We start from the raw sequence: 24,299 nt of genomic DNA on the forward strand, positions 1-24,299 counted from the left end.
GATTTATCTCGTCATTTTTCCAGCCTTGTTGTACTCCACACCACTGCTGAGGGTTTACCAAGTGTTTCTCTCACATTAAGCTGAGACTCTTTGATATAACTGAATTACCGTTAAATGCGACTTTAGGGCAGACATACTCACTCACTCCGACGCAGCTGTGTTCTGTAGACCTACATTCAAACAAGTGGGCGTATTGACGCTTCCTGGGTTGTCTTTGAAATCGAGAGACAAGTGTAGTAAGGAAGCAGGTGTATCGCCTCCTTGGTACAAGGAAGTGCATGAACTAAAAACACTTCTTGCTTACCTTCCGGATAAGTTCCGAATCTTGAGGGTTTCCGTGTCTGTCCACTTCACTCTACATCAGGAAAAGTACATCTAGCTACATCACACTTAAAAAGCAATTTTACCGACAAATAGAAGAAAATCTGTTTCGTCTCAAACATAAAGGTTGTGATTGTCTCAAATAATCCGTTACTGCGTATGAGTCATCTTGTAAGTCATACAGAAGTACACAATAGTATGACGAGTAAGACATGACCTGGGTATAAATACTACACACCTACAGACTTATGCAATTTCAGTTCGTTTATAACGTCAAATTAAGTAGGTATCTTGTCTTTACAAGACCGTTAAATCGTAATTTTCAAGAACATCGTGTAACGTCATCCGCCTTCTAAATTATACATAAGTAATGAGGTGATTCCTTGTTGAAACGTAGATATATTGATATCTTGAAATCGGTGAATAAAAGTCCATTTATATGACGCTCTTGCCCTGACACATTGCCTGCTCGCGGCGCTACCTACAATACTATCTCTGGTCACAGGACCCTATCGTACTTTCCGATACTTTTTCAACTCCCTGGGGACCATAGAGCCATGCTGCCTGTTGACGCAATGAACTAAATACTCACATTGCCAGCACATCCTCACGGGTACCCATTTTACAGGTGAACTGAGACAATGTGGACCGAAATACCTTGTCCCACGAAAATGTGCCCACCTTGGGACCCGAACCTGGGTACCTGCACCCGAGATCGAACCTGGGGTTTCAGTGTGATAGGCATTACCACGGCACTACTGTGCTCTACAATTTAGATAACCACAGAAGAATGATGAATAGTGAAGAAAATTATTCTGAAATTCAGGATTCAGTATAGAATCACTCAAGGCAACACAGTCAGGTATGTTACAACACACACGAACGGCAGCCCCATTTCCTAAGTCAGTGCACTCACGAATGTACAGAATTTGTGAATGTCGTGGAGTCTGAATGAGACATTTGTGGGACAGCCAGGGGTGTAGAAACTACCTAACCTCGCGAACCAGCCTGGAGGTCGTTGTCAGTCCAGGAAAGTAATCAGCGTACGCAAACAAGCTCCTCACAGAGGCACTGTCCACACTGGGACGATAACGACGGTCTTAAGCGTTGGAAAAGAGCTTGAACTGCAAAGAACCAAGGGAAGTCACTCTCATACAGACCATGATCTGGTCGAGCAGAACACATGATATTTTATGAGCGTTTTTTATGCTGCAACTGGCAATAGAAGGCATACTTACGGTGTATAGTGATACACACCAGAGCGTGGAAAAAGTGGAAAACAGAGAGATTGCTTAGCAATTGTACAAGCGTGCTCATGTTTGGAGGAATATATATGAAATGTACAAAGGGTGGTTTCACACCACCGGAAGTATTGACCACACCACTTCAGATAAAATACTGCATCCGCGTTTTTGTATGTAACTTCGATCTTTGTGACACCATGCCAAAGAGTGGTATCCGAAACATCCTGCCTGTGTGGATGCTAGACGTTTAGTAATACGGGTGTCCGAAATTGATGACAAGCCAGATACCTCACCAGAGTGTTTCCTTATATATAGTTTATTATTAACATCGCAGTCCAAATACTCCAGTTCTTCTTTACTGGGACAATGGTCACATGAACATTCCTGACATGCATCAACCTACTGAGCCAACCTGACTATGCGATCCCGTTAGTGTGTGGTGTGTGGTTACTTAAAGAGATGACTGTGAGAAATTCATAAAATATATATTATTCTGTCGCCAATAAGGGACTTTATTTTTATGGTAATCTGCTTCTGTTTGACTGAGAAAATACGATCGTTGCATATTCAGCGTTCTGAATGTCTGAAAATTTGCAAACACCACAATCAGGCAGATTGTACTTAATCCGCTATGTGTTTTTATCTGACGAAAGAGAACTTGAACTCTTATTCTACATCGAAGCACCTCGAACTTCCCGCTGCACGCAGTCTATGAACTTTATATTTCTCAACTGGAAGGTTGAACGGAGTATGGTAAAGAGAATCGATTTTCATGTATGAATTCCAAGCATTGACTGTCTGTCACATTTATGTCCAGGCTACGTTGCAACGATGGACACAATTACCAGGCCAATCCCTGATAATATTGCAACTTATATCAGTTACGGCAGCACTTCTTATTCAACGGAAATTGATAACGTGCTTTACGTGATCTGGAGTCAAGTACATTAAAGCGTCGAAAAGTCATTATCACTCACTCACTCACCTGTCGACTCACTCACTCACTCACTCACACACACAATGATTTACGTTAAGCCGACTCAACTTCAGAGATTGTGATCACTGCAAATGAGGCGATGACGTGTGAGGTGTGCGATGTCAGAGAAACATGTAGCAGATCAATTTCCTCCCACCTGTGTCCTATATTGAGTTGACAGTATCCAATTTTGACGACAACTTCTTGAATTACACCTCTTGATATCATAATTACAGAGTAAACGCTCCAAGTACAGCTAGAGTTGTTTTTACGTTATATTACACCAGTTATTCACCTTACTTCAGAACACTACCATCTGATATCGACACTCTCGCCACAAACCAAAATGTCAGTATCCTCTCTGTTAGAGTACTACAGCATTGTGTCAAGATAATTTTCAGGGGATTTTAGACATTCCGCTTAATTACCATCCTAACGGTTACATGACCTCGTGACATGAACACTTTAACAGTACCTAAGGACTGGAAGAGCAATTTTTCAATTTGAGAATGCAAGAAATTAGAAAGGTGTGGCCAATTAAAATGTGAAGTTATGAATAAATATGATAATATGTGTAATTACATTTTACCAGTCAAATCTCAAACAAATAACAGAGTGTGCACTGAGTGTACCCTGGATTTCACAGCTTTTTGATACGGTTGATATGCATGCATTTCATATTTGGAACGTTTATTTTTCTCTATATTAATCACATTCTTGACACTGCGTTCTATTTCCTGATAATGAACATAGCAACCATCTTCGAACATGGGCTTACCTTTTGTAGCATACTGTTACGTGACGAAAATACTCAACGCAATGTTATACTACACACACGTATCTATTTCATTGTTCTGCCATATGAAGGATGCATGTCGAGCCTGATATCGAAGGCAATCCATTCTGCAGAGTTGCGTCTCTTTGGCGGGTGAGATTTTAGGGATAATTTCTGGTGTTGCCATATGTGTTTAAGACCATTGGCAAGAAACCGTTCATGACATTCCAGACAATGGTCATGGCTGTACACCAGTGTTTTCCGTTACAAAACCTGCAACTTGTGGGCGGGAATTCTTCTGCAGCAACGTGATTTTTCATTCCTGCTTTTGTACAAGCGGAAGAATCTGTAACAGTGTATCGAAAGGTGACAACCTTGAGTTGCATGGTCTTTGTTGTTGCCCCTGTGCATGACTCACTGAGCTGAGTTTAGCTGTCCAAACGAAACTTGAACAGTGTGTAGTCTTTCTTTCAGGAGCCTTAAAAATGGCTTTCTTTGAACTTGACCCGCGAAGGTATCGGGGTAGAATAGGCCTTCAGCAACCCATGTTTGCTATAAAAGGCGTCTATGCTTGTCGTAAGAGGCGACTAACGGGATCGGGTGGTCAGGCTTGCTGACTTGGTTGACACATGTCATCGGTTCCCAGTTGTGCAGATGGATGCTCATGTTATTGATCACTGGATTGTCTGGTCCAGACTCGATTATTTACAGACCGCCGCCATATAGCTGGAATATTGATGAATGAAACTAAACTCACTCACTCACTCACTCTTTGGAGGTCTGAGCCAGATATTGTGTTCCCTCAGTTGCATACTGTTACGCCACTAATTGGTTTCAACATCGGAGCTGCCAGAGCTGCCAATGTGATATCAATTTCGAAGCTGCAACAACCGAATATATCTGTCCAGTTGACGTGATGTCACGTGAGGTCGACCGGCCTGTGGAAAGTTAGGAATGTTGTTATTTTAATGACGATGAGCTACCAAACAGCATATGCTGTTTGGTGATTTTTCCATGATTACTATAATGTCTGGTACTGAGGTTTGTCCCACTGCAGCATATTCACATGCCGTCGACGTTGATTTTCAGGACTCTGCTGCACTTACTGCAATAACGTACAAATGTGTTGCTATGGGCACCTGATAGCGTCGTTGTGTGCAGTTCACATTCACAATCCACTTGTGCAAACGTCATGCTCCATACATTCACTCAAACATTCAAACTATGGGCCGTGAATGAACATGCACGTGCAATGCGGTGAAACACAACGGTCGCGTCCAGGAATTGCTTCATAAATATTTGTGAAAAGATACATTATATGATTTCAGAATTACAACTAAGGAAATCCTTTGTGATGAACTCATTTGAGGAGGAATTGTAATTTCCTTATATTGTCATAGAATAAACATTTGTGACAAAACTCTCAGGAAATCTAGTTCGTTAAACAAGTATGCGTTCATTAATCACTATCAAACAGTCACAATATCTGTGTATCAACAGGTGTGTGCATCCTACCCCAAGGTATGCACCCGTAATATACAAAAGGGGGCATCTAGTTCAAATCATTGTAATGAATTCCATCGGTCATATGTTTGCGATTGACGCATGAAGAGTGAGTGAGTTAAATTGTAAGGTTAGATTGGCGTTATTTTGACTAATACAGCACGAAGAGACATACGACACTGTTTATACGGAGCATGCATCTTAAAGTGTTTCGATCTGAAACATACAGAAGAATAATATTCGTTCCATGTCATTAACTTGTGAATTTTATCTCTTGGTGTTCGCGTGCCAAAACATATTATGAGAGAGGGAGAGAAAGATATACAATATGATATGTTAAATCTCTTGCCTCCCAGTTATTATTGTATTTTTATTTCTTTATAATATTATGCACGTGGGCAGTTGTCGGGCATTCACGAGATCAACCATCGCGTCATGCCACAATTTGAACTTAACAAAAATAAAAACCCATAGAAAGTTCATCAAGCCATGCTTTATTGTTTGAATTCATATCATCGACGTACAACTTTGAGTCTTAGAACCAGGCCGGAACATATCCTAACTATACCTCGAAGACTTCCATGTTTCGCTATGAGGAGGTCTTCAGATTAAACAATTCAAGTGTAGCGAGAAATCTTGTGCTGAAATAAACAGGCGTAAGGTTCTCAAGCCGAAAGGTACATTAACGAATTGGTTACATAACATCAAAAACCTATTCAAAAATGACTTCCACAGGGGTAGTTGTGCATGATATTTCAGTGATTTAAACACATCGTGACAATCTGTAAAACAATACTCCACATTAAGCAAATCCTACAAAAGCCGTTCTGGATTCTGAATAGTAGCAATACAAAGGAAGACAACACGTTTGAGACTCGGGAGATTAGACGAAACTGAAGGACAGAAGACTTTGTTAAGAGCAATGTCATACCATGCGAAATGTAATAATTTCTTAACTTTACAGACAATTCACAACTCCTTTATGTCAAACTTGGAAGTACAAGATAACCCAAACTACGTGTCTGTGGTGAAGATTGTAAAAATAGGGAGGACCGCCGAAAGCTTCTTGTTTCAGATTTGAAATTGCGGTAACATGTAAAACAGAACCAATTGCATCTGAAAGCAAATCGAACTTTTTCATCCATGAAAGTAGAGTCCTTTGAATTATTCCGATCATAACGAAAGTATGTTGAATTACCATGCAACAGTGATAAGGCCTTTTAAGAATGATATCATCGATTCATTAATGCAGGTGAGATCGTCAGTAAAAGCTTTTGAGTTAAATTTTGCAATTTTGCTGTGTTGAGAAAACTACTTCAACAAAGAAACTCAATGTATATAAGTATTTCATGTTTATGCCAGTGACCCCTGACTTATTCAGTAAAGTGCATACTGTTCCTTCTTTGTTTACCATTTGTGCCATATTGATCCACCCCGTTACAGTTCCCTTTCACAGTTTCTAAAACCAAGCCTTGATTGAATGAGAGGAATGTCAATACAACAGTTCTGTACCTGTAGAATATTTTATCAAGAAATAGTTTATTAAGCAAACTAAAGTCCATGGATACCCAACAGCTAACAATAAACATCTACGTCCTTGTAGCAACGACGATTGGCGTGAGAACAGACTTTTGTCTACTTGTAACCGTCAACGGTGTCCTGTCTACAATGGTGTGCCGTGTCGCCGTGTCGCGGCGTCGTCGCAGTATGGAGGTTTGACTGTCGTGTAAAGATGCAGTGTTCTCAAGCAGATACGTGGGTGCATAGAGTACCTTACAATAACATTATGACTTCAAGGTTGTTTCCTTCAAACGCATTCCATTAGGTTTCAACCATTCATGGTCTGGTCCTGAAGCATAAACATATCATGATTATCACACTTCTAATGACTTACCTGCTTGACGCTATATACGTACTGTATTGTATCCATGTCATCATATAATAATAATCATATCTGGATATTTCTCTGCGTCATTGTCCACCCAGAACATAATCAAAACATACAATAGTCACTACAGTTCATGGGATTAATATGCCAGTTCGTCAAACTGTCCATGAGGATTTTTGGCAGTTACAGGTTGTAGGTCTTTTTGAGTCCCGATTTGAATGCTTCTAAGGATGAAGCAGTTTCGATGGGAGCTGAAGACTGATGTATTCCTGTTATATCACGACGTGTGTGCTGGATGTGAGGGTTATACAGCCTTACATTTGTCACTTTTACATGCACAAATCTGGAAACATAATCGTGTAATCGTGGCGGTAGGTATATTCGAACACACGATCTTAGGACAAACCCGTATTTTGTGGCAAACCTGTATACAAAGGTTACCTACTTTCGCTTGTTGGTAATTTATATCTCGTGTTGGTGTTGCATAGATAGTATGAACGTTTTAAAATTACAAACCACATGTACTTTCATTTCTTGATAATGATCTTTTGGTGTATTTTATTATCTTTCGGTAGAAGGTATTTATGATCATTACCATGTATTTGGAATTTGTTGTAGTCACGATATGGCTAAAATATTGCCGTGTCACTTTAGATGTTAACTTACTCACCGGACACTGCTGAAATGAGGTATATACAGTGTATTAAGCAGTCACTCTTCTGAAGGACAGGCTGGTTATAACACATATCAAAACGCACACATCAGACAACACGAACATGTACATTGATAGGCCAGGTGAAAAACAGGTAGAACCGGATTCCATCCACAATCTTATGATTATGGCACACTATTGTACAGAGAACAATATTCTTTTGACATATATGGCCAACATCGACAACATGGATTTTTCCGCAAGCAAAAGGGTCAATTATTTACCTTAACCGCGGGACCCATGGAAGCCAAAGTGGGGCTTTCGTTTCTCCTTGGCAAACAACCCTGTAAAGTATAAGACCGTAAATATGTAACGATATATCTATCAAGTGCATCTTAAAAGTTATGATTGTTATTTTCACCTTTTAAAGGTACCTATATGTAATCACCAACATGTATTTGGTTTCATTGATTATTTGCTACTTTCACGGACTCCACAACAGAGCAACTGCCATATCTGTGTGATTTCGTTAAAATTTGATTCACCATTATGTCGAATGTCATTATAAGATTTGGTTTGAACACTTAATGATTACAATCTATATAACTATTTGGTACTAGCATTCACGGACGGTGCCTGTCAGGTAAATAATGGATATGTTATTGGGGATGGCTTTCGAGAGCAGGTTCTGACAGAATACTGATTTCTGACATTACTCGATTGTGTTTTCATCCAAACTGAAATAAACACGTCATGCATTTAATCATATGTTCAAGGTTATGAACTGATAAAGCAAACAGTTTGATGACAGCTTTGAGCTGCATAATACTTTCAACATAATTTATCACCCCGTAACCTTAAAATTCAGTCAAGGCCTAGATTTCCGAAGCTCGCCTAGCGCTAATATACTCGTGAGTCCCATACATTAACCTTTGACGATCTCAGCGTTAAGAGAGCTTCGAAAATGAAGGCCCAGGTCACTTTCTAAGCAGTACAAATGATTTTGCGAAGAAAAAGCAGATTGTGTGTGTCACTATTTGCCTCTTGGAAAAGACTTACTTAAGGATTTAATGCGATTATTGTGTTCCTCTACTTGAACAAGTAATGGCCCCGGTAATATGCAGATTGTACGTAGATCAGATGTCAACATAGGACTTCAAAACAATTACCATTCCCCTGCGAATGCGAATTCACCAATGGTTCTAGCAGTTGCAATACATACATACGTACATACATACATACATACATACATACATACACACACACACACATACATACATACATACATACATACATACATACATACATACATACATACATACATACATACATACATACATACATACATACATACATACATACATACATACATACATACATACATGCATCCATGCATGCATGCTAAAATTCTTTCATAAAACTGGTAATCTCTTTATTTTATAGAGATATTGTTCCAGAAAAAGCCTGCCCTGACATCCACATCCACAAGATATTATAAACAGACTGTCGGCTCCTAAGCAATTCAAGATTATTGATTTTGGTATGAGCCCCATGCTTAAGACTGGAAATTCATCATCATTGATAACCGACTGGAATGGAATCATGGGCGTATGTGATGTAATAACATACACACTTTAACAGAGCAATATAGTAAACTCGGACCTTGAATTCTTATTGAATACTTAAACAAGTCTACTTGTTTCATTCTTCTTCCTTTCTTGTGTTACAATATGAATTGACGATTCAATATACTGGCCTCCACATATACTGAACAGCAAAAGAAGCGCAACATGACATAAACATGAACGCTTACTTTGATGACTTTGATTTCATTGTTTCGAAACTTGCGTTCCTTTAGCTGTTCAGTATATTAATGTAGGTATCCAGGACTGTCAAATATGTTCTGTCTTTGTGAGAAGGAGGGTCATTATTAAGGAGTTCATTACATTAACGTCTCAAAACAATATCACATGTGTTCTTGAAAGCAAGAACAAACTTCCAACTTCAGAGACTATACAATCATCCATTATCACAACCCCGTACAACTGAAGACTGTATTCAAAGAATGCGTGAAAATGTATGTAGTCTATACAACTAGTAAAACGTCTATTAGGTACCTGGTATGATTTCTGCCAGTGCATTAATGGTGGGCACTCCCAACATTCCATAATCTAATAATACCACTGACTTTTGGCGTAGGGTTTTGGTGACATCAACACAAGTGGCTGAATTAGTTCGAATTAGTTCATTTCATCTTGCCTTTGCTCGTGCTTGAAAACAAAACGATGCAATGTTTAGATAATCAATTATCTTATGTAAACATCTGTTCGGATTCATTAGTAATAAAATACAGAATGAAATAGTATTACACACTGATCGGCATTTCAATCCTGGAAAATTCGGCATCTTAGTAGACTTCCTTACTTACATAAAATACATGTGAATGTGTTATTTGACCCTCATAAGGGATGAGTAGAAGATGTCAATACATATGTCTTATGATGTGTCGTAACACGTGTATTTCTGTGAAATGTGCATACCCTATTAGTTTGGAGTTATTCATGTACATGATGAACTTTGACAAAATAGTACAAAATAAACCTGTTCATAATTGCCTCTGTAGTTTGAGGATATCGACTTAGAAATGTATGCTTCGAAAGCCTGGTGTTATCCTTCGAGACAATGTACATACAGATTGTTCTCTGGTAAATAAACGATTATCATTGGTTTCAAGGACTGATGATCATAAACAGTTTCATACATATCGGAACCACACGCCAATCCAGCCACTGCATACATTTTCTACTCTCTGTTTACGTGTTTTCATTTTGAATGATTTTGGGTCCCGTGTTGGGCATACGACCATGAATGCCGCATCTTACCTTGCACAATAGTTCCGTAGAACAATCTTTAATAGGTTCATTATTTGATATCGACCAATCAGGGGACTTGTACATTTAATTTGTATAGTTTGTATAGTCCCTGAGTTGTTGAATTGAAAGAAAAATCGGTTAAATGACATGTTGGTTATGACCACTAAAAGACCATTAACCCGTAAACAGGTAACAGGTGGTCGTTATTGAGAGGCATTCGGATTATTCGGGGTGAGGAGTATCTACACTAGTTCTCAGCATGGATTTAATCAACATATCCCAAATTGAAAGAAAAACAAATTATGAATAATCATTAAAAACGGGTGCAATAATAAAGAATTTACAGACAGCAAAGGATAGTTACTCTATATGCCCGAATTCTTTTAATACGTATCATTACAACAAAGGAGATATGTAATTCAACCATTAATGTTGAAAAATAATATTTTTACATTATGGATTGCGGGCGTGCTCTTAATGGAATGTTTTTCACATAAAGATTTAACATATAACCATTAATGTAAAAGAAATTAGAGTAAGAGTATATTTTACATTAAGGGTTGTAACAAAGCTTTATCAAAGACAAGACCAAAAACAAAAACTATAATTGGCAAATTACATGACATTAAACGAATCTGGCAAACCTCAACATAAAGAGACAAAATCGATCGTCCGTTTTTCAAGTAGCATATTCTAATCGGCGTTGTTTTCATGCTTACAATTTCCTTTTATCTTCTGTCAACATCGCGATCGAAGGCCAATTTCTAAATCGTGACATTTTTAAATTGTCATAGTTTTTTATCGGAGGCACAAATTTGTCTCCGTTCAGAAACTTAAGACGATCTGGAGTCGTTGCCATGGCAGGGTATTAATACGTTTACGTTTTGAGTTATCTCTCGGTAAAATCATCTAACAACCTTATATTAAACTTTATCCCGTGGAAAATCGCGTTTAATGCTGTACTGAGTAAATTTTGCTGTTTGTGAGGGAATTATAGCTCCGGTCTGTTAAATATGCGCAAATTAAGTAATAAAATTTGTTGGGAATTTGCCTTGAAATCGTGTCAATATGTGCAAATGTACATAAAACAAGTGTGCTGATCCTTACAGTTGATCGCTTGAATATCTGATTGGACGGTGATCCAACCTATGGTGATTTTAGTTGTGCAGTCAATACGATTTCGATCTGTAGCATCCAGTCAAACATGTTATATGCATTATCTCGCTTTGGTGCTGTATTCACAGCTATGCCGAGATCATGTGATCACTAATACGTAATGTAAAGATTCGCATGTTTTTAGTTAACAGAGCGCCCATTATTACACTGCAGATAATTTTTTAATCCTGTTAAATGCATGACAGACAATTGTGTTTTGTTGGGTTGTTTTCTGGTTTAATGGTACTTTTCATTTCAGCCAGGGATGAAGTAACATCCCCGAGGACTGCTGAAATGTCCTCAGTGTGAGTGAATATTGTTTTACGCCGTTTGCATGGATATTCAACGATTCGGGTTACCTCATCAACTCGACTTTTATTTCAAAATCAAAGTTGGGCATTAGAAGAATAACGATTTGGTTTAGAATAACGGATCATCTGTTCCGAGTGAATCCATGACAAAAACTCTGGGCCACTCTCTCAACATTGCCACGCCGTTGTGGTTCCCTTTATAGTCCATTACGAGTCTCCAAGCCTGACCAACACATTCTACTGCTGGTCAAGATCTGGTTGCGGTGTACAAGCGATCTTGGCGCTGTGCGGACCGTAACTCCCATGCCGTAACATAGACTTAAGGTCGTCTTCGATCTAAGGTTGTTTTGAACTACAACACCCTCATCATGTTTATCTTTTTTCTTTCTCTTGAGCATCGAACTATCCGACGAAACAAAAGGTTTAGATGACAAAAAACGATCCACTGAAATGATACGTCTCTCATTCTGATCTACTTATAAAACGGGAATATTGTTGACTTCAGCCTTAACGCTGATGATTAATGATTGAGATGTGTTCAATGTTTGGTCATTCGACGGATTTAGGGTCTTTTGGGGTCTTTTGGGGTTAGTCAAACACCAGAGCCATCACATCGATTACTTGTGTGTAATATGCATTTGATGACCAGTGTATTCATCTCCAAATACGCAAGTGATATTTCATAAAACAGCTAGTAGCAGCTTCCCCCCAATGACATTGTGATATGTAATTAAAAGTAAAAGAGCGCGGTGGAACAAAATCATATTAGAGAACATTTGTCGTTTTCTCTTTAAATGAAGTGTTCATGTGTTGTGACCTGCAAAGTTTACATTAGGACTGGTGACTTTGCCATGTCAAGTTTTCAGTTTCAAACAGTGTGTGAGCATGCTATTTCACAAGAAGTGAGCAATATCCTTCTTGAAATAAAGAGATTATGTGGCAATCACAGCAAACTGCGAATGGTACACTAAGATACACTACACCGGCGTTAAGACAAGCATAAGCTGTGCAGTGCCGGAGGAAGGTGATGCCTTCTCAGCCTTGTCGTATTGGATGCACACAGGAAACATCTGTCATTATCGTCGACGAGAGGTTTCAATTAATGACTGACGATTACAAAAGATGACCAAAGCTATAAATAAGTGCAGCATATCATTTCGGGAATTAGGATGTGACGTATTAATTACAAGTCTGTAACACCCGATTGGCAAAATTCATTTAGTTGACACAACACTTTGTAATTGCTTTGACATAGACAAATAGCCAGAAGTTGTCCTATAAATGAGAAATGTCTTGCGTTCTCATTACAAAGCAGGAGCAATTACGCACACAAAAGAAAACAAGCAACCTTAAAGTGGGTTGACTACAAAAGTGGGAAGACATTTGGTCATCTAAAGGGAAATTAATTTCCAAATGAATGTCTTGAACACAAGCTTAAGGATTCCACTTTCTCAATAACGACTTTAACAATGCTTTCTTTATCCCATACATCAAATAAGCTCAAGGCAACAAAACAATACTCTAAGACCAGTAGTTGTCAGTATAGTTTGCCCTTGAGAATTGCTATCATCAATCAAGATCTTTCTTATTTCCGAATTTACTCGTGAATTTCAAGGCTGGCTGACTAAAGAACACTGACAAGGAAGTTTTAGGGACATTACCTTCGTCTCGGTTCTCAAGGAGCATCCGGAGACGTGCGCTGTTGCTCATCGGTCGTCGCACTGGGAATAGTTCCTCGGACACGGAATTTGCTGACGTCTTTCCTCGTCGGCCTCTACTCCCCACGAACCCAAAGTGCCTGGCACGTTTCTTTAGTTCATTATCATTCGTGCTCAAGGGTAACCGGTATCCTAACACGGAGTCCATAAAGTCAACAGGATCCTCCTGAGGGTTTTGGGCTTGGGGAGGAATGGATGTTACACTGCTGCCTTCTGTATCGTTCTTTGAACCTTGGTGCTGAAAATGTCATGAAGCATAAGTCGTGATAAGCTATTCTACACTGTGTTTTTTCTATGCTTCATATCTCTGCAACCAAAATTTTTAAAAAACCCTAAATTTTAATATATTACCTGTCGAAAACGTTTTGAATTTTGCACTTTGTTAGCCATATTCGAGCCATATGGCGGCTTTCTGTAAATAATCGAGTCTGAACCACACACTCCAGTGATCAACGCCGTGAGCATCGATCTATGCATGGGATGCGATGACATGTGTCAGCTAAGTCAGCGAAGCAGACCACTTGATCCCGCATGGGGTTCTGAAGACCAATTTTAATCTTCACGGGTGAACTGATGGAATGATGCAATGATGATAATAAAATGAATTGCACCAGATTCAAATACTACTCACATTAAGTGTCTCTAAGGTATCACATTTTATTCAGGAGTAGATTTCTGCAAAAACTGTTTTTGAAAGAATCGTCATATCAAAATACGTCACGTCAACTACTGACGACGTTAAAACGATTTGTTTCATTTTATAATTAGTGTTAACCTCCCGTCGGCTTGTCAAGTACCAATAATGAGTCAGCATCTCTAATAAAGAAAAATCATTGAAAATATCGACAGGTAAAACATACTCCCACCTTTCCCCAAAGACTGATAATAATGCCGAATTTCACTAAAGCAATTAATGTCGAAATGCTGTCGCTTAAAGGCTACTTCGCAGCAATCACAGATAGAACATTTAATACTTTCCTGATTTCCTTATTACCTGTTATTGACAGAGCAATGAATCGGTCATACGCACCACCTACGTATCCTTGGCTGAGCGTAATAAAGGTTAACGGGATAAATTGCTCTGAAGGCAATGGTAACGGGCGGTCCTCCATTACACTGTTATGGTATTACGGCTTTGACTTTGAAAGACATGCTTGCAACTACAAACGTTTAATATCTTACCAAATGGGCGGCTGAAGGTCACACTAACTCAGTGCTTTGCGTGCTGTTTATCTGAAGATTTTTTCAACAAAATTGATCAATAATGTTTTTAGTGTCATTTGTGTGAACGATCTGCAGATAACATGCCGCTTCATCTGATAACTATGTTTTTGTTCCCGTGTATAAAGTTCGCTATCGCTTGTCAACACCTACATTCTGTGATACCCGTGAAGATCCGAATGAGAATTGATCTTCAGTAACCCATGCCAGTCGTCCGAAGAGACTAACGGGATCATATGGTCAGATTCACAGACTTGATTGACACATTCATTGCGACTGCGTAAGTCGATGTTCATGCTGTTGATCACTTGGTTGTCTAGTCCAGCCTCGATTATTTACAGAATTTACAACTGAAATAATGCTGAGAATCAGCCTACACCTCTTCAATTCTGTGGTAGGTTTAAATTCTGTGGTAGGTTTCTGTGTACATGGCCAACCAGCCCTTGTTATATGCAAGTGAAACACTCGGGACAGTCAAAACCCGACTTTTAACTAACCTAAATGAAGCTTGAATTATAACGCTCTTTCGAAATGTCCAAAGGCTATCTTTGACATTGGGTCGAAAAATGAAGAGATTTCGTTTGTGTTTCTCAATGAATGAAAGTAAAAGGACATCTGCACGTTCACACGCAAAATGTAATCAAATCAAACGTTTTTTATCGTTTTCAGTTTCCACGAAATCAGTAAACGCGTGTCACCGGGTTAGCTGGTCCACTTTTACAAGTTGTCTAGTCGGGCACTGTTACCCTATTCGCGAGCACACGGCGGTTTATTCTAGCACTCTGTGTGGGATTTGTTTCAACAAACAATCGAGATTCTAAGATTCTGTCTTTGATGACTGATATTTTCATATCTTTTGGTGTGTCTGTCAGTTTACTGTAGCCGACAAAACACCCAGCAGTGATGCTGATACGGCTTAAAGCAGCATTTACGTTTTCACCTTATTATCGTTAGGGTAATCTACTGTCAAAAGCGTTCGCACGCCACGCCACGCCACGCCACGCCACGCCACGCCACGCCACGCCACGCCACGCCACGCCACGCCACGCCACGCCACGCCAACACCCGGGTTCGATTCCCCACATGGGTATCAATGTATGAAGCCCATTTGTGGTGTCCCCGCCTTGATATTGCTGGAATATGGCTAAAGGCGGCGTAAAACTAAACTCACTCTCTACTTATTACGCGTACAAGTGAAGATAGTACGTGCGCTTACTACTGGTAGCGAGGGGATGATCATGATTATGCGCCAGTTGATTTCACTGACGGTACCTTTTTGAATTTCTACTCATTTCTTTCATCAGTACATTTCAAAAGCACTTTGAAAAGTGTGAGTATGTGCTTTCATCGTGTTTGGTAAGATTCCAAAAATACCAAGGCTGAGGACACCAGTTCAGAAATTGTAGGCGCATGGGCAATCGAACCCAGACCTTCAGCAAGAAGAAAGAAGCGTTAACCACATGTATACAGATATCCCGTATAAACAAACGGGTCAAAGAAAAAAAAACAGGTGAAAATTGGATCGTAAATTATTTGTGTGAAATTTTTAAAAACTATATCACTTATAAAATTTCTAAAAGAATTTTGGGGTGCAGATCGATCGATCGGTTTGGAGTTTTTCACTTCAAGATGAAGAAGGTCAAGCTGACCTGTGTTTTGTGTCAGTCTGCTTTAGTGAGAGTTTTTCTACCATACCAGACATTTCCACAGATGGTGGGAAAAAATGAGACAAAAAAACATTTTTTATTTGACGTCGGATTGAAAACATAGGGCGGGAGAAAACACAGAAAATGAATAAGCACAACCTCTTACTGATATCCTTTTTTTATAACATTAAGATACTGAATGACATACAAATACGTATATGTATTGAATTATATTTCCTTATGGCTATACTATGATATGCTCTCTATTTGGCATTGATTATGACCACAAACTGTGTTCCTTACATTTATGACATCGACTCAACTCAAACTTGACAATAACAATTTCCGGAATAAATATCTGTCCGTTCATGAATTCGAATATGTCATTATTGCGTTGTCAAACTATCTAGTATGTGCTCTATACATGTGCACGAAATAACGTGAATCATATGATCTCATAGTATGTGTTTATGAAGACACAGAACATCACTTATGCGTTTATTGTGTATTAATGCCAGCAAAATATAATGTGTGTTTATATAGTGCCTATGCGTGACAAGCTCATGGCAAAAGAGTTTATGTTATGCTACATCACAAACAAACACTTATTTGGTTTTGACGCTTCTGTGAATGGCGGATGGCACTGAGTGACTGGTAGAGCCGGACAAGATTTTCCTTGGTGTCGCTTCTTTATAATTTTATCCATTCATTTCATTTGCAACATTGTTTTGGGCCTTTAAATGGGACTTGTGAAGATCCGGGACAGAATTAGTCTGTTTGTCGAAAGAGGCGACTGATCAGGATCAGATGATCATACTTGGTTGACGCATGTCATCATATCCCAATAGCGAATGTTGATGTTCATGCTATTGATCATTCGGTTGTCTAGTTCAGACTCGATTATTTTCAGACCGCCGCCAAATATTCTTACGCCCGGCGTTACACAACCAACCAACCAAATTAAGCACGATGGGAACCGCTTCTATAAAAACTCGCAAATAATTTGAAGCAACTGATTCAGTACCGTTTCTCACAATTGCAGACATTGTCCTTGACATCAAATGAAACGTCATTTCATCATGTATCAATTCTTTAAAAAAGATACTCACCTTATCAGGTTCATCGTTTGTTTGTTTCCCAGCCTGTGTGCCCACAACCCCGAAGACAAGCACAATATATAGAGTCCACACTTTCCACATCTCCACGCGGGGTCGGCCCTCGGCAACCTGAACATAAAGACAAGTGAGTGGATGAACAAGCTTATCTAATGTTGATTGAACAGTTGTTCAATTATATCATTGTTGTATTCTTGGTGTGATAAGTGCCTGAAGTGTGTCTTTAGACCTTAGCACCTTCGAAGTTACCATCCAGGAGCATGGGCATGTTGCTAACAAATTGAGACACAAAATGACGAGATTCAAACTCCTGCCACGCCAAAGGGACGCAACTGTGTATAGTGAATGCATGCGTCCCTGACGGGGTAACTACGATCCCGAAGCTATTGGCTACTTATGCTACCTGAGACGACTAGGGGCATATATATCAGTCGGCACAGAGATAGCTACTTTCAACTGAAAGACTTTGAACCAGTAATCGATAGCATAGGTGCGGTTTTCACTTAAGTGATCTCTGTCGTCCCCCAGAAACGTCGTTTTGGAAGGTCGATTGGCGCTTGTTTTTATTTTTATTATTATTTTTTTTTTATTTATTTATTTATTTATTTTTTTTTGGGGGGGGGGGTGTTTGTGTGTGGAGGGGAGGGGGGTTGTTTGTTTATTTTTATTGTTGTGGGGGGTTTGGGGGAAAAGAACTGTCGAACTGTCGAACTGTCGAACTGTCGAACTTACCTTTTCTATGCGCACTTTGTAAATAGGACTCCTCTCATCAAGTATATAAGAACAAATCACACAAACCTTTCATTGCTTATGAAGACTAGAAATGAAGTCCATGTATCGAAATTGCATATCTCTACCCTGGTGTTAAAGCCCGTTGGCATACCGTTATATACAGGTAGGTATCTTTGTAGCAAATGCAAAGGATCGAACATTTTTAGTTTGATATGAACGTAGTTCGTTTAAACGCATTTCAAATAAACGACACAGTACGCCATCGGGACAAAAACAGTTCGTTATATCACTTGGTTCGTTATGAACGTAGTATACTGTGGAGCTGGATCCAAACCCAACTCACGTGCATTTATCATATACAGTTCATAACATAATCAGTCTTTCTGTTACCATAGGAAACTCTTCCCAATCTAGTCATATTAGCAAAATGTTGGAATTTTACTCGTGAAGATCCGAAGTACAAACATTCATTGTGTTATCAAGTGGCCTGAAGGTCACACTTACTTTATGTTTTGGGGGTGCTTATCTTAATATGATTTTGCAACAAAATATATTGTTGTATTTCATGTAACTCCTGGTACGCCTTTGTTCCTAAGTATATCGTTCGCAATTGCTCGTCAACACCTATAGTACCCGTTAAAACCCAGGTTAGAACTGATCTCCAGCAATCCACCCTTGCTCGTTAGAGGCGACTAAAGGGATCGGGTGGTCAGGCTCATTGGTTGACACACGTCATTGTATTCCAGTTGTGCAGATCGATGCTCATGCTGTTGATCACTGGATTGCTTCTTCCAGATTAAACTATTTACAAACTGCCGTCATATAGCAGGTATATTGTTGTGAGCGGCGTTATCTCCCTCAAACCACAGAGAGCAGAGATGCCTAGTGATAAAATAATCCATAATTATAAATGTGTTGAGCGAATTTGACGCTCAGAAATAATGTGTAGGTCAACTACATTTGGTATCAACAGAACTCTGCACTCTGCAATGACCCTTTCGGTCAATCACATCCGCCAATATTTGTTTTCATTCAGATAGACACCTTCGACCAATATAGGATGTTGAAAGGTCTCGTAAAAGGTCAGCTAAAATCAGCTCACCTTGTGATGATTAAAGTGCACTCAACTTGTCTAAGTCTGGCCTTGGATGACTGAGTAAGGGCATATGTACCTGAATGTGGGGAGTCCATGCTGTCAGATCACGTTCGACTGTCAGTTAAATAGGTCAATAATATAATCAGTCATTTTCCCCTTTACACAACATTTGTCCGGTCTGTTTTCGTTACGACAACGTCAATTTAAGTAGTATAAACAGCAAAAAAAAGTTAGAAACTACTTTTCTGCTCATACATTTTCTTGTACTAAGCGGTAGATGTTTAGAGGAGGAGACTTTGGGGCGCGAAAACGTTGTGTCGCTTTCAACATAGAACTCCGGTCAGTATTTGAATACTTTACGTCATAAATTTAAGTATTTTGATCCTCTGTTAACCTTTGTTTTCCGATCAAAATATTTAACTTGAAAAGTGTCTTTCAACTTATGCACTACATTAGTAAATTTTCTGATGTGAATTTAACTATTATCAAGGTTGTCCAAACTGCCAATCGTTTGCTGGTTCACAGTCGAACATGAATTAACGATTCTGCGTACCTGAATCCAGTATGCTTGAAATGTGTGTCTGGTATCAGATTCCGTGAAATATAAACATATCCATTTTCAGCCATATTTTACTTAGATCTAAAGAGAGGTATTGTTTCAAGAATACCGACTGTTTAGGAATGTGAACACTTGAATGTGAACACCTGTATGAGTTTCAAATGTGTATGATGTTGCTGAAGCTGAGGTTAATTATAAATGATACGCCATGTACACTGAAAATGCCCTATCAATTACAGCTGTCAGCCATATTTGTCTAAGAGGTCATAGGTCAGGTGACACTGATTAAAACTGACTTGATAAAATCGTCGATATGTTTTACATCTATTAAATATGAAGCAAACGACGCTTAGCTATTTAAAGCTCTGGGTTTATCACATCCAAATCGGCCTGTATGAATATTAATAAGTGCTTGACAATGGACATGGCAATCAATGACTATTTTTAAATAAAATGTCAAATAAATAATGTCGACATTTTGACATTTTGTAGAATAAAGACATGTACTAATCGTCTCCTAATGGCGTTAACTCTGTAAGAAGGTCAATGGTACAATGCGTACGTTATATTAATCTCAGACTGATGCGTCTTCAGCCGGTAGCTCATCCTTTCCTCGAACACGTGTTTAAGTCATTTGGTAGCCCTTTAATATCCGGACTAAGAATTGTTCTTCAGCAGCCTATGCTTGTAAAAGACGACAAACGGGATCGGGTGGTCAGACTCACTGACTTGGTTAACACATGTAACATATTCCAATCGCTGCTTAAGATTTTGATAACTGGGTTGTGTGATCCAAATTCGATTATTTCCCGACTACCACCATTAAATTGGAATATTGCTGAGTGTTGCGTTAAACTACATACCAGGCATCCCTTTAATAAATATATATAAAATATATATAAATATATACATATGCCAATTATCGATGCATTGTAACTGAATTCAGTGTGTCCAAACTGTACGTATAAACATAGATGATTAACTCTACCTTTATTCCGAAGATCAAAAGAATATATGGTAAAGACTAATACTTTCCTATTGTAAATATATGTATAGAAATAGATGTTGGTTTTGTCAACATTTCCTTACAAATGAATAGCATGGTCGAACACAAGTGATATTCGCCAAATGGAATGTATTTGTCAGAATACCATGTGCGTGACTGAGTAATGAAATATTCTTGAATTGTAGATGATTTTGAATGTTTTGTTGGCTGTTTAACTGCGTACTCAATAATAAGTCCGTTATATTGACACTGTATCAAGTCGGATGATGAATACGATGGAGTCTGACCCAAAATTTCAGTATTGGTATTGACAGCAACGAGCATTCTTCTAACACCGGCCTCATGTGCCCGTTTTTATGCAACACGTTCATGTCTCAATACATTATAACTGGCCCCTGGGGAACTCGAAACGAGTGCCTTTGATGATGATGCTCGCGAATGTTCGTGAATGCCGGTGCATGTCCACAAATGTCAGTGTATTCCTACGTCACAAAACCTCAACGTGATCGTAACGCTATGACGATTTTAGCTCCGATACTTCAATACTTATGACTATCTTAGTGCTGCGGTCGCTTTGACTAACTGGTTTCTGGCCTTTGTCGTGTTACAAGGTGAACTTTCTGGCGTTGTATATTGAAGGCCACTAAACTTGTAGTTACAATGCACAAGCTGCTAACAGAATTAAAATGTTGTCTGTGTTTCCCAGTGTAATGGTTTGAGCTTAAGCGAACAGACTCGTCAAAATCTAGATTGGTCTTCAGTAACGCACGCATGGCGTAAAATACGATCAACAGGAACGATTGGTTATGCTAACTGACTTGGTTTACACATGTTATCGTATCCCAACAGCACAAACAGATGTTCATGCTGCTGATCACTGGATTGTGTGGCCCTGGCTCAGTTATTTACAGACAGGCGCCATATGGCTTGAGGTGCTGTGGGTAGTTTAGTGGTTTCGATTCCCCACATGGGTGCAATGTGTGAAACACATCTTGGTGCCACCTGTAGTGGTATTTTGATATTGCTAAAGGCGTCGTAAAACTAAACTCACTGATTCAGTGGAGAACACAAGTGATGCACGACTGGAATGACAAGAAGGAACAAGATCATCGTCTACTCTTAGTAAGTATGTTTAGTTTAGCTTTTACTTTTAGCAATACTCCAGCAATAACACACCGGAGGCACCTGGAATCGGCTTCACACATTGTGAAAAATCTTCAAAGCTGAACATTCTTGTGAAACATTCTTAATAGAAATGATGACAAATAGAATACATACTTGTAACTTATCAACGGTATATGAGAGTGTGAGTTCTGTATACGGAAGTTGATTATAAATTTTGTAAAGCCGCGATCGTTCAACCGTTCGGGGATCTTTATCTCGTTCGTAAGGAGTTCAGAATTTAGACAGGTGGTGTTTTGTTCCAGTGTTAAATCTGCGTAATGACAAAATGGTCGTGGGAAGCAGATTTTGTTCACGACAGTTTAAATCACAAATGTCTTGTTTAATCCAAAACGATACTGATAAAAGAGAGTGGTCGGGATATATTGTGTTTGGGAGATGATCTGAAATCGATGAAGTAATGTCAGGATAGTAGCATTCAAACCAGAGTTCATTTTCAGTGATAATTTACACTCAAGCTTTTAAAACCTTTGCACAATCAGAAACAACGAGGAAACACTAAACACATGAAAATGTTAAAGACTCACAGGTTTGGTGACAACATAAGCATTACTTTGGCGTGATACATAAGTACGTGACATTCTGTCAGGGGAACGTATGTTTATGTGTAGTCCTGTAGCTTTGACTACATGAGACCAGCGGTTTAGATATGATGTCATTGTATGTTTCGAATATTGATTCCTGCTAAATAAAAGGGTTATTTGGGTTATGGATGAGGGGGTTGTATGATGCATACACAAGTTTGCTGTTATTGCATTAGTGATGCGGAAAAGGTTTTGTCACCCAACTCCTAACTCGGAGTTGTGCTGATGGCTTGTTCTACCATTTATCTCACTTGGCATTTTACTAGTTCCTGTCCTGTCACGTATTCTTGAACACGAACAGAAAACATCATTTGGAAACTGTTCAAAATCAGTAGTGTTAGGGAGGTGATACGTGTCACTATATAATGTGTATTTCTGTCTCTGATTATGTTATGTAAGTTGCAATATTATTGTGGTCCGCATGTAATATTTCCGAAATTCAAATTTAAAATTCGTAAATACATGTACCATAAACGTAACCTCAAAGGCATAATTAACCATGAGATCATGTTCGAAATATGCCAGACATGATTTATTTTAAAACAAATATTCACCCATACTCAAATTCTGTCGAACAATGTTTGCGGTATTTTAACAAATGAAGGTGGAAATGTTCAATAATTCTCATTTCATGAATGTTTAAATGGTGCGAGATTGATTACATGCTGAACGTTCTTCTTACCCATAAATGGCGTAGAAGACGCATTTATGAACTCAAGTCTGTCGTCACAAGAGGTTTGTTGAGGACAGAGCCAAAGACTTGTTTGCGGTTTAACCCCTAATCAGCATACTCCATCTAGTCACATCTGGACCAGTGGTCAACATCATGAGCATCGATCCATGCAACTGGTACATAATGACATGCAGCAACCAAGTCAGCCAGCATAATCACCCGACTCCTATAGTTGCCAGTTACGACAAGCATGGGTTGCTGAAGACGTTGGCTGACGGGTCTGTACAAGTAAGAGTGTCCATATGTCATTGTAGTGATTGCAGTTATATAGTACATTTTAGCTGGCTTGTCTTTGCATTTTGCAAAGCAGTCAACATACATGTATATTATGTACAGCGCTTTGTTTCTCACTGTGACAAGTTTCCTTAAAGAACATGCAGAGTGCTTATTTAGACATATGTATCTTAGACATCAAACACGCCGTGTATACATGCGCTGGTTCGAAACGTATCTAAAGAATACAGACACAAGTGCACACCATGACTCAGTGTAAATTGTTCACATATCATGTGCCTATGTTCCAACGCGATGTGTTTAATGACTTGTAAAGAGGTGTTTATAATTATGACATGCAATTACTAGTAGAGGTATATTTGGGGATGTGGCGTAGCCAAGTGGTTAAAGCGTTCACTCGGGTTCGTCTTAACACATGGGTATAATGCGTGATGTCCATTTATGGCCCCCTGCCGTGATATTGTTGTAATGTTGCTAAAAAGCGGATCAGACCATGCCATAAACATATCAAGTCTTCATTCTTTCTAAAACCCCTTTACTGTAACCTTTACCAATGAGTGCCCGTTGCATTACAGCGTAACAAACATCAGGTATGAACAAGGAGGTGAACGATTTTGTTTAATATGCGGAACTAAATTCATCATGAGGAGGATGAAAACTTCGATATCCAGATAAACACAATATTATTCCTCGACAATGATATGGCTAATCAATAGAACTTTTACTTTAAACGAATGTTTCTGTGATAATGTTTCTTAAATTAGAGTTGATACGT

The 24,299-nt window shown here is 39.0% G+C and overlaps 1 protein-coding gene across 1 annotated transcript in view; it reads right to left on the reverse strand.

Annotated features, from left to right (window-relative positions):
* Positions 1 to 5,292: 5,292 nt before the first annotated feature.
* The window catches only part of LOC137299081 (uncharacterized), a 57,794-nt gene continuing 38,787 nt past the window's right edge, over positions 5,293 to 24,299 (reverse strand). The window contains exons 2-5 of the mRNA XM_067831578.1: positions 17,393 to 17,509; positions 13,360 to 13,654; positions 7,644 to 7,703; positions 5,293 to 6,668 (exon numbers count right to left, since the gene is read on the reverse strand). Coding sequence (XP_067687679.1) covers positions 7,645 to 7,703; positions 13,360 to 13,654; positions 17,393 to 17,482 — 444 coding nt within the window. The 5' untranslated portion in view covers positions 17,483 to 17,509 and the 3' untranslated portion in view covers positions 5,293 to 6,668; position 7,644. The remainder of the gene's footprint in view (positions 6,669 to 7,643; positions 7,704 to 13,359; positions 13,655 to 17,392; positions 17,510 to 24,299) is intronic.

Source organism: Haliotis asinina, chromosome 10 (assembly GCF_037392515.1).
Source record: "Haliotis asinina isolate JCU_RB_2024 chromosome 10, JCU_Hal_asi_v2, whole genome shotgun sequence".
Lineage (NCBI taxonomy): Eukaryota > Metazoa > Mollusca > Gastropoda > Lepetellida > Haliotidae > Haliotis > Haliotis asinina.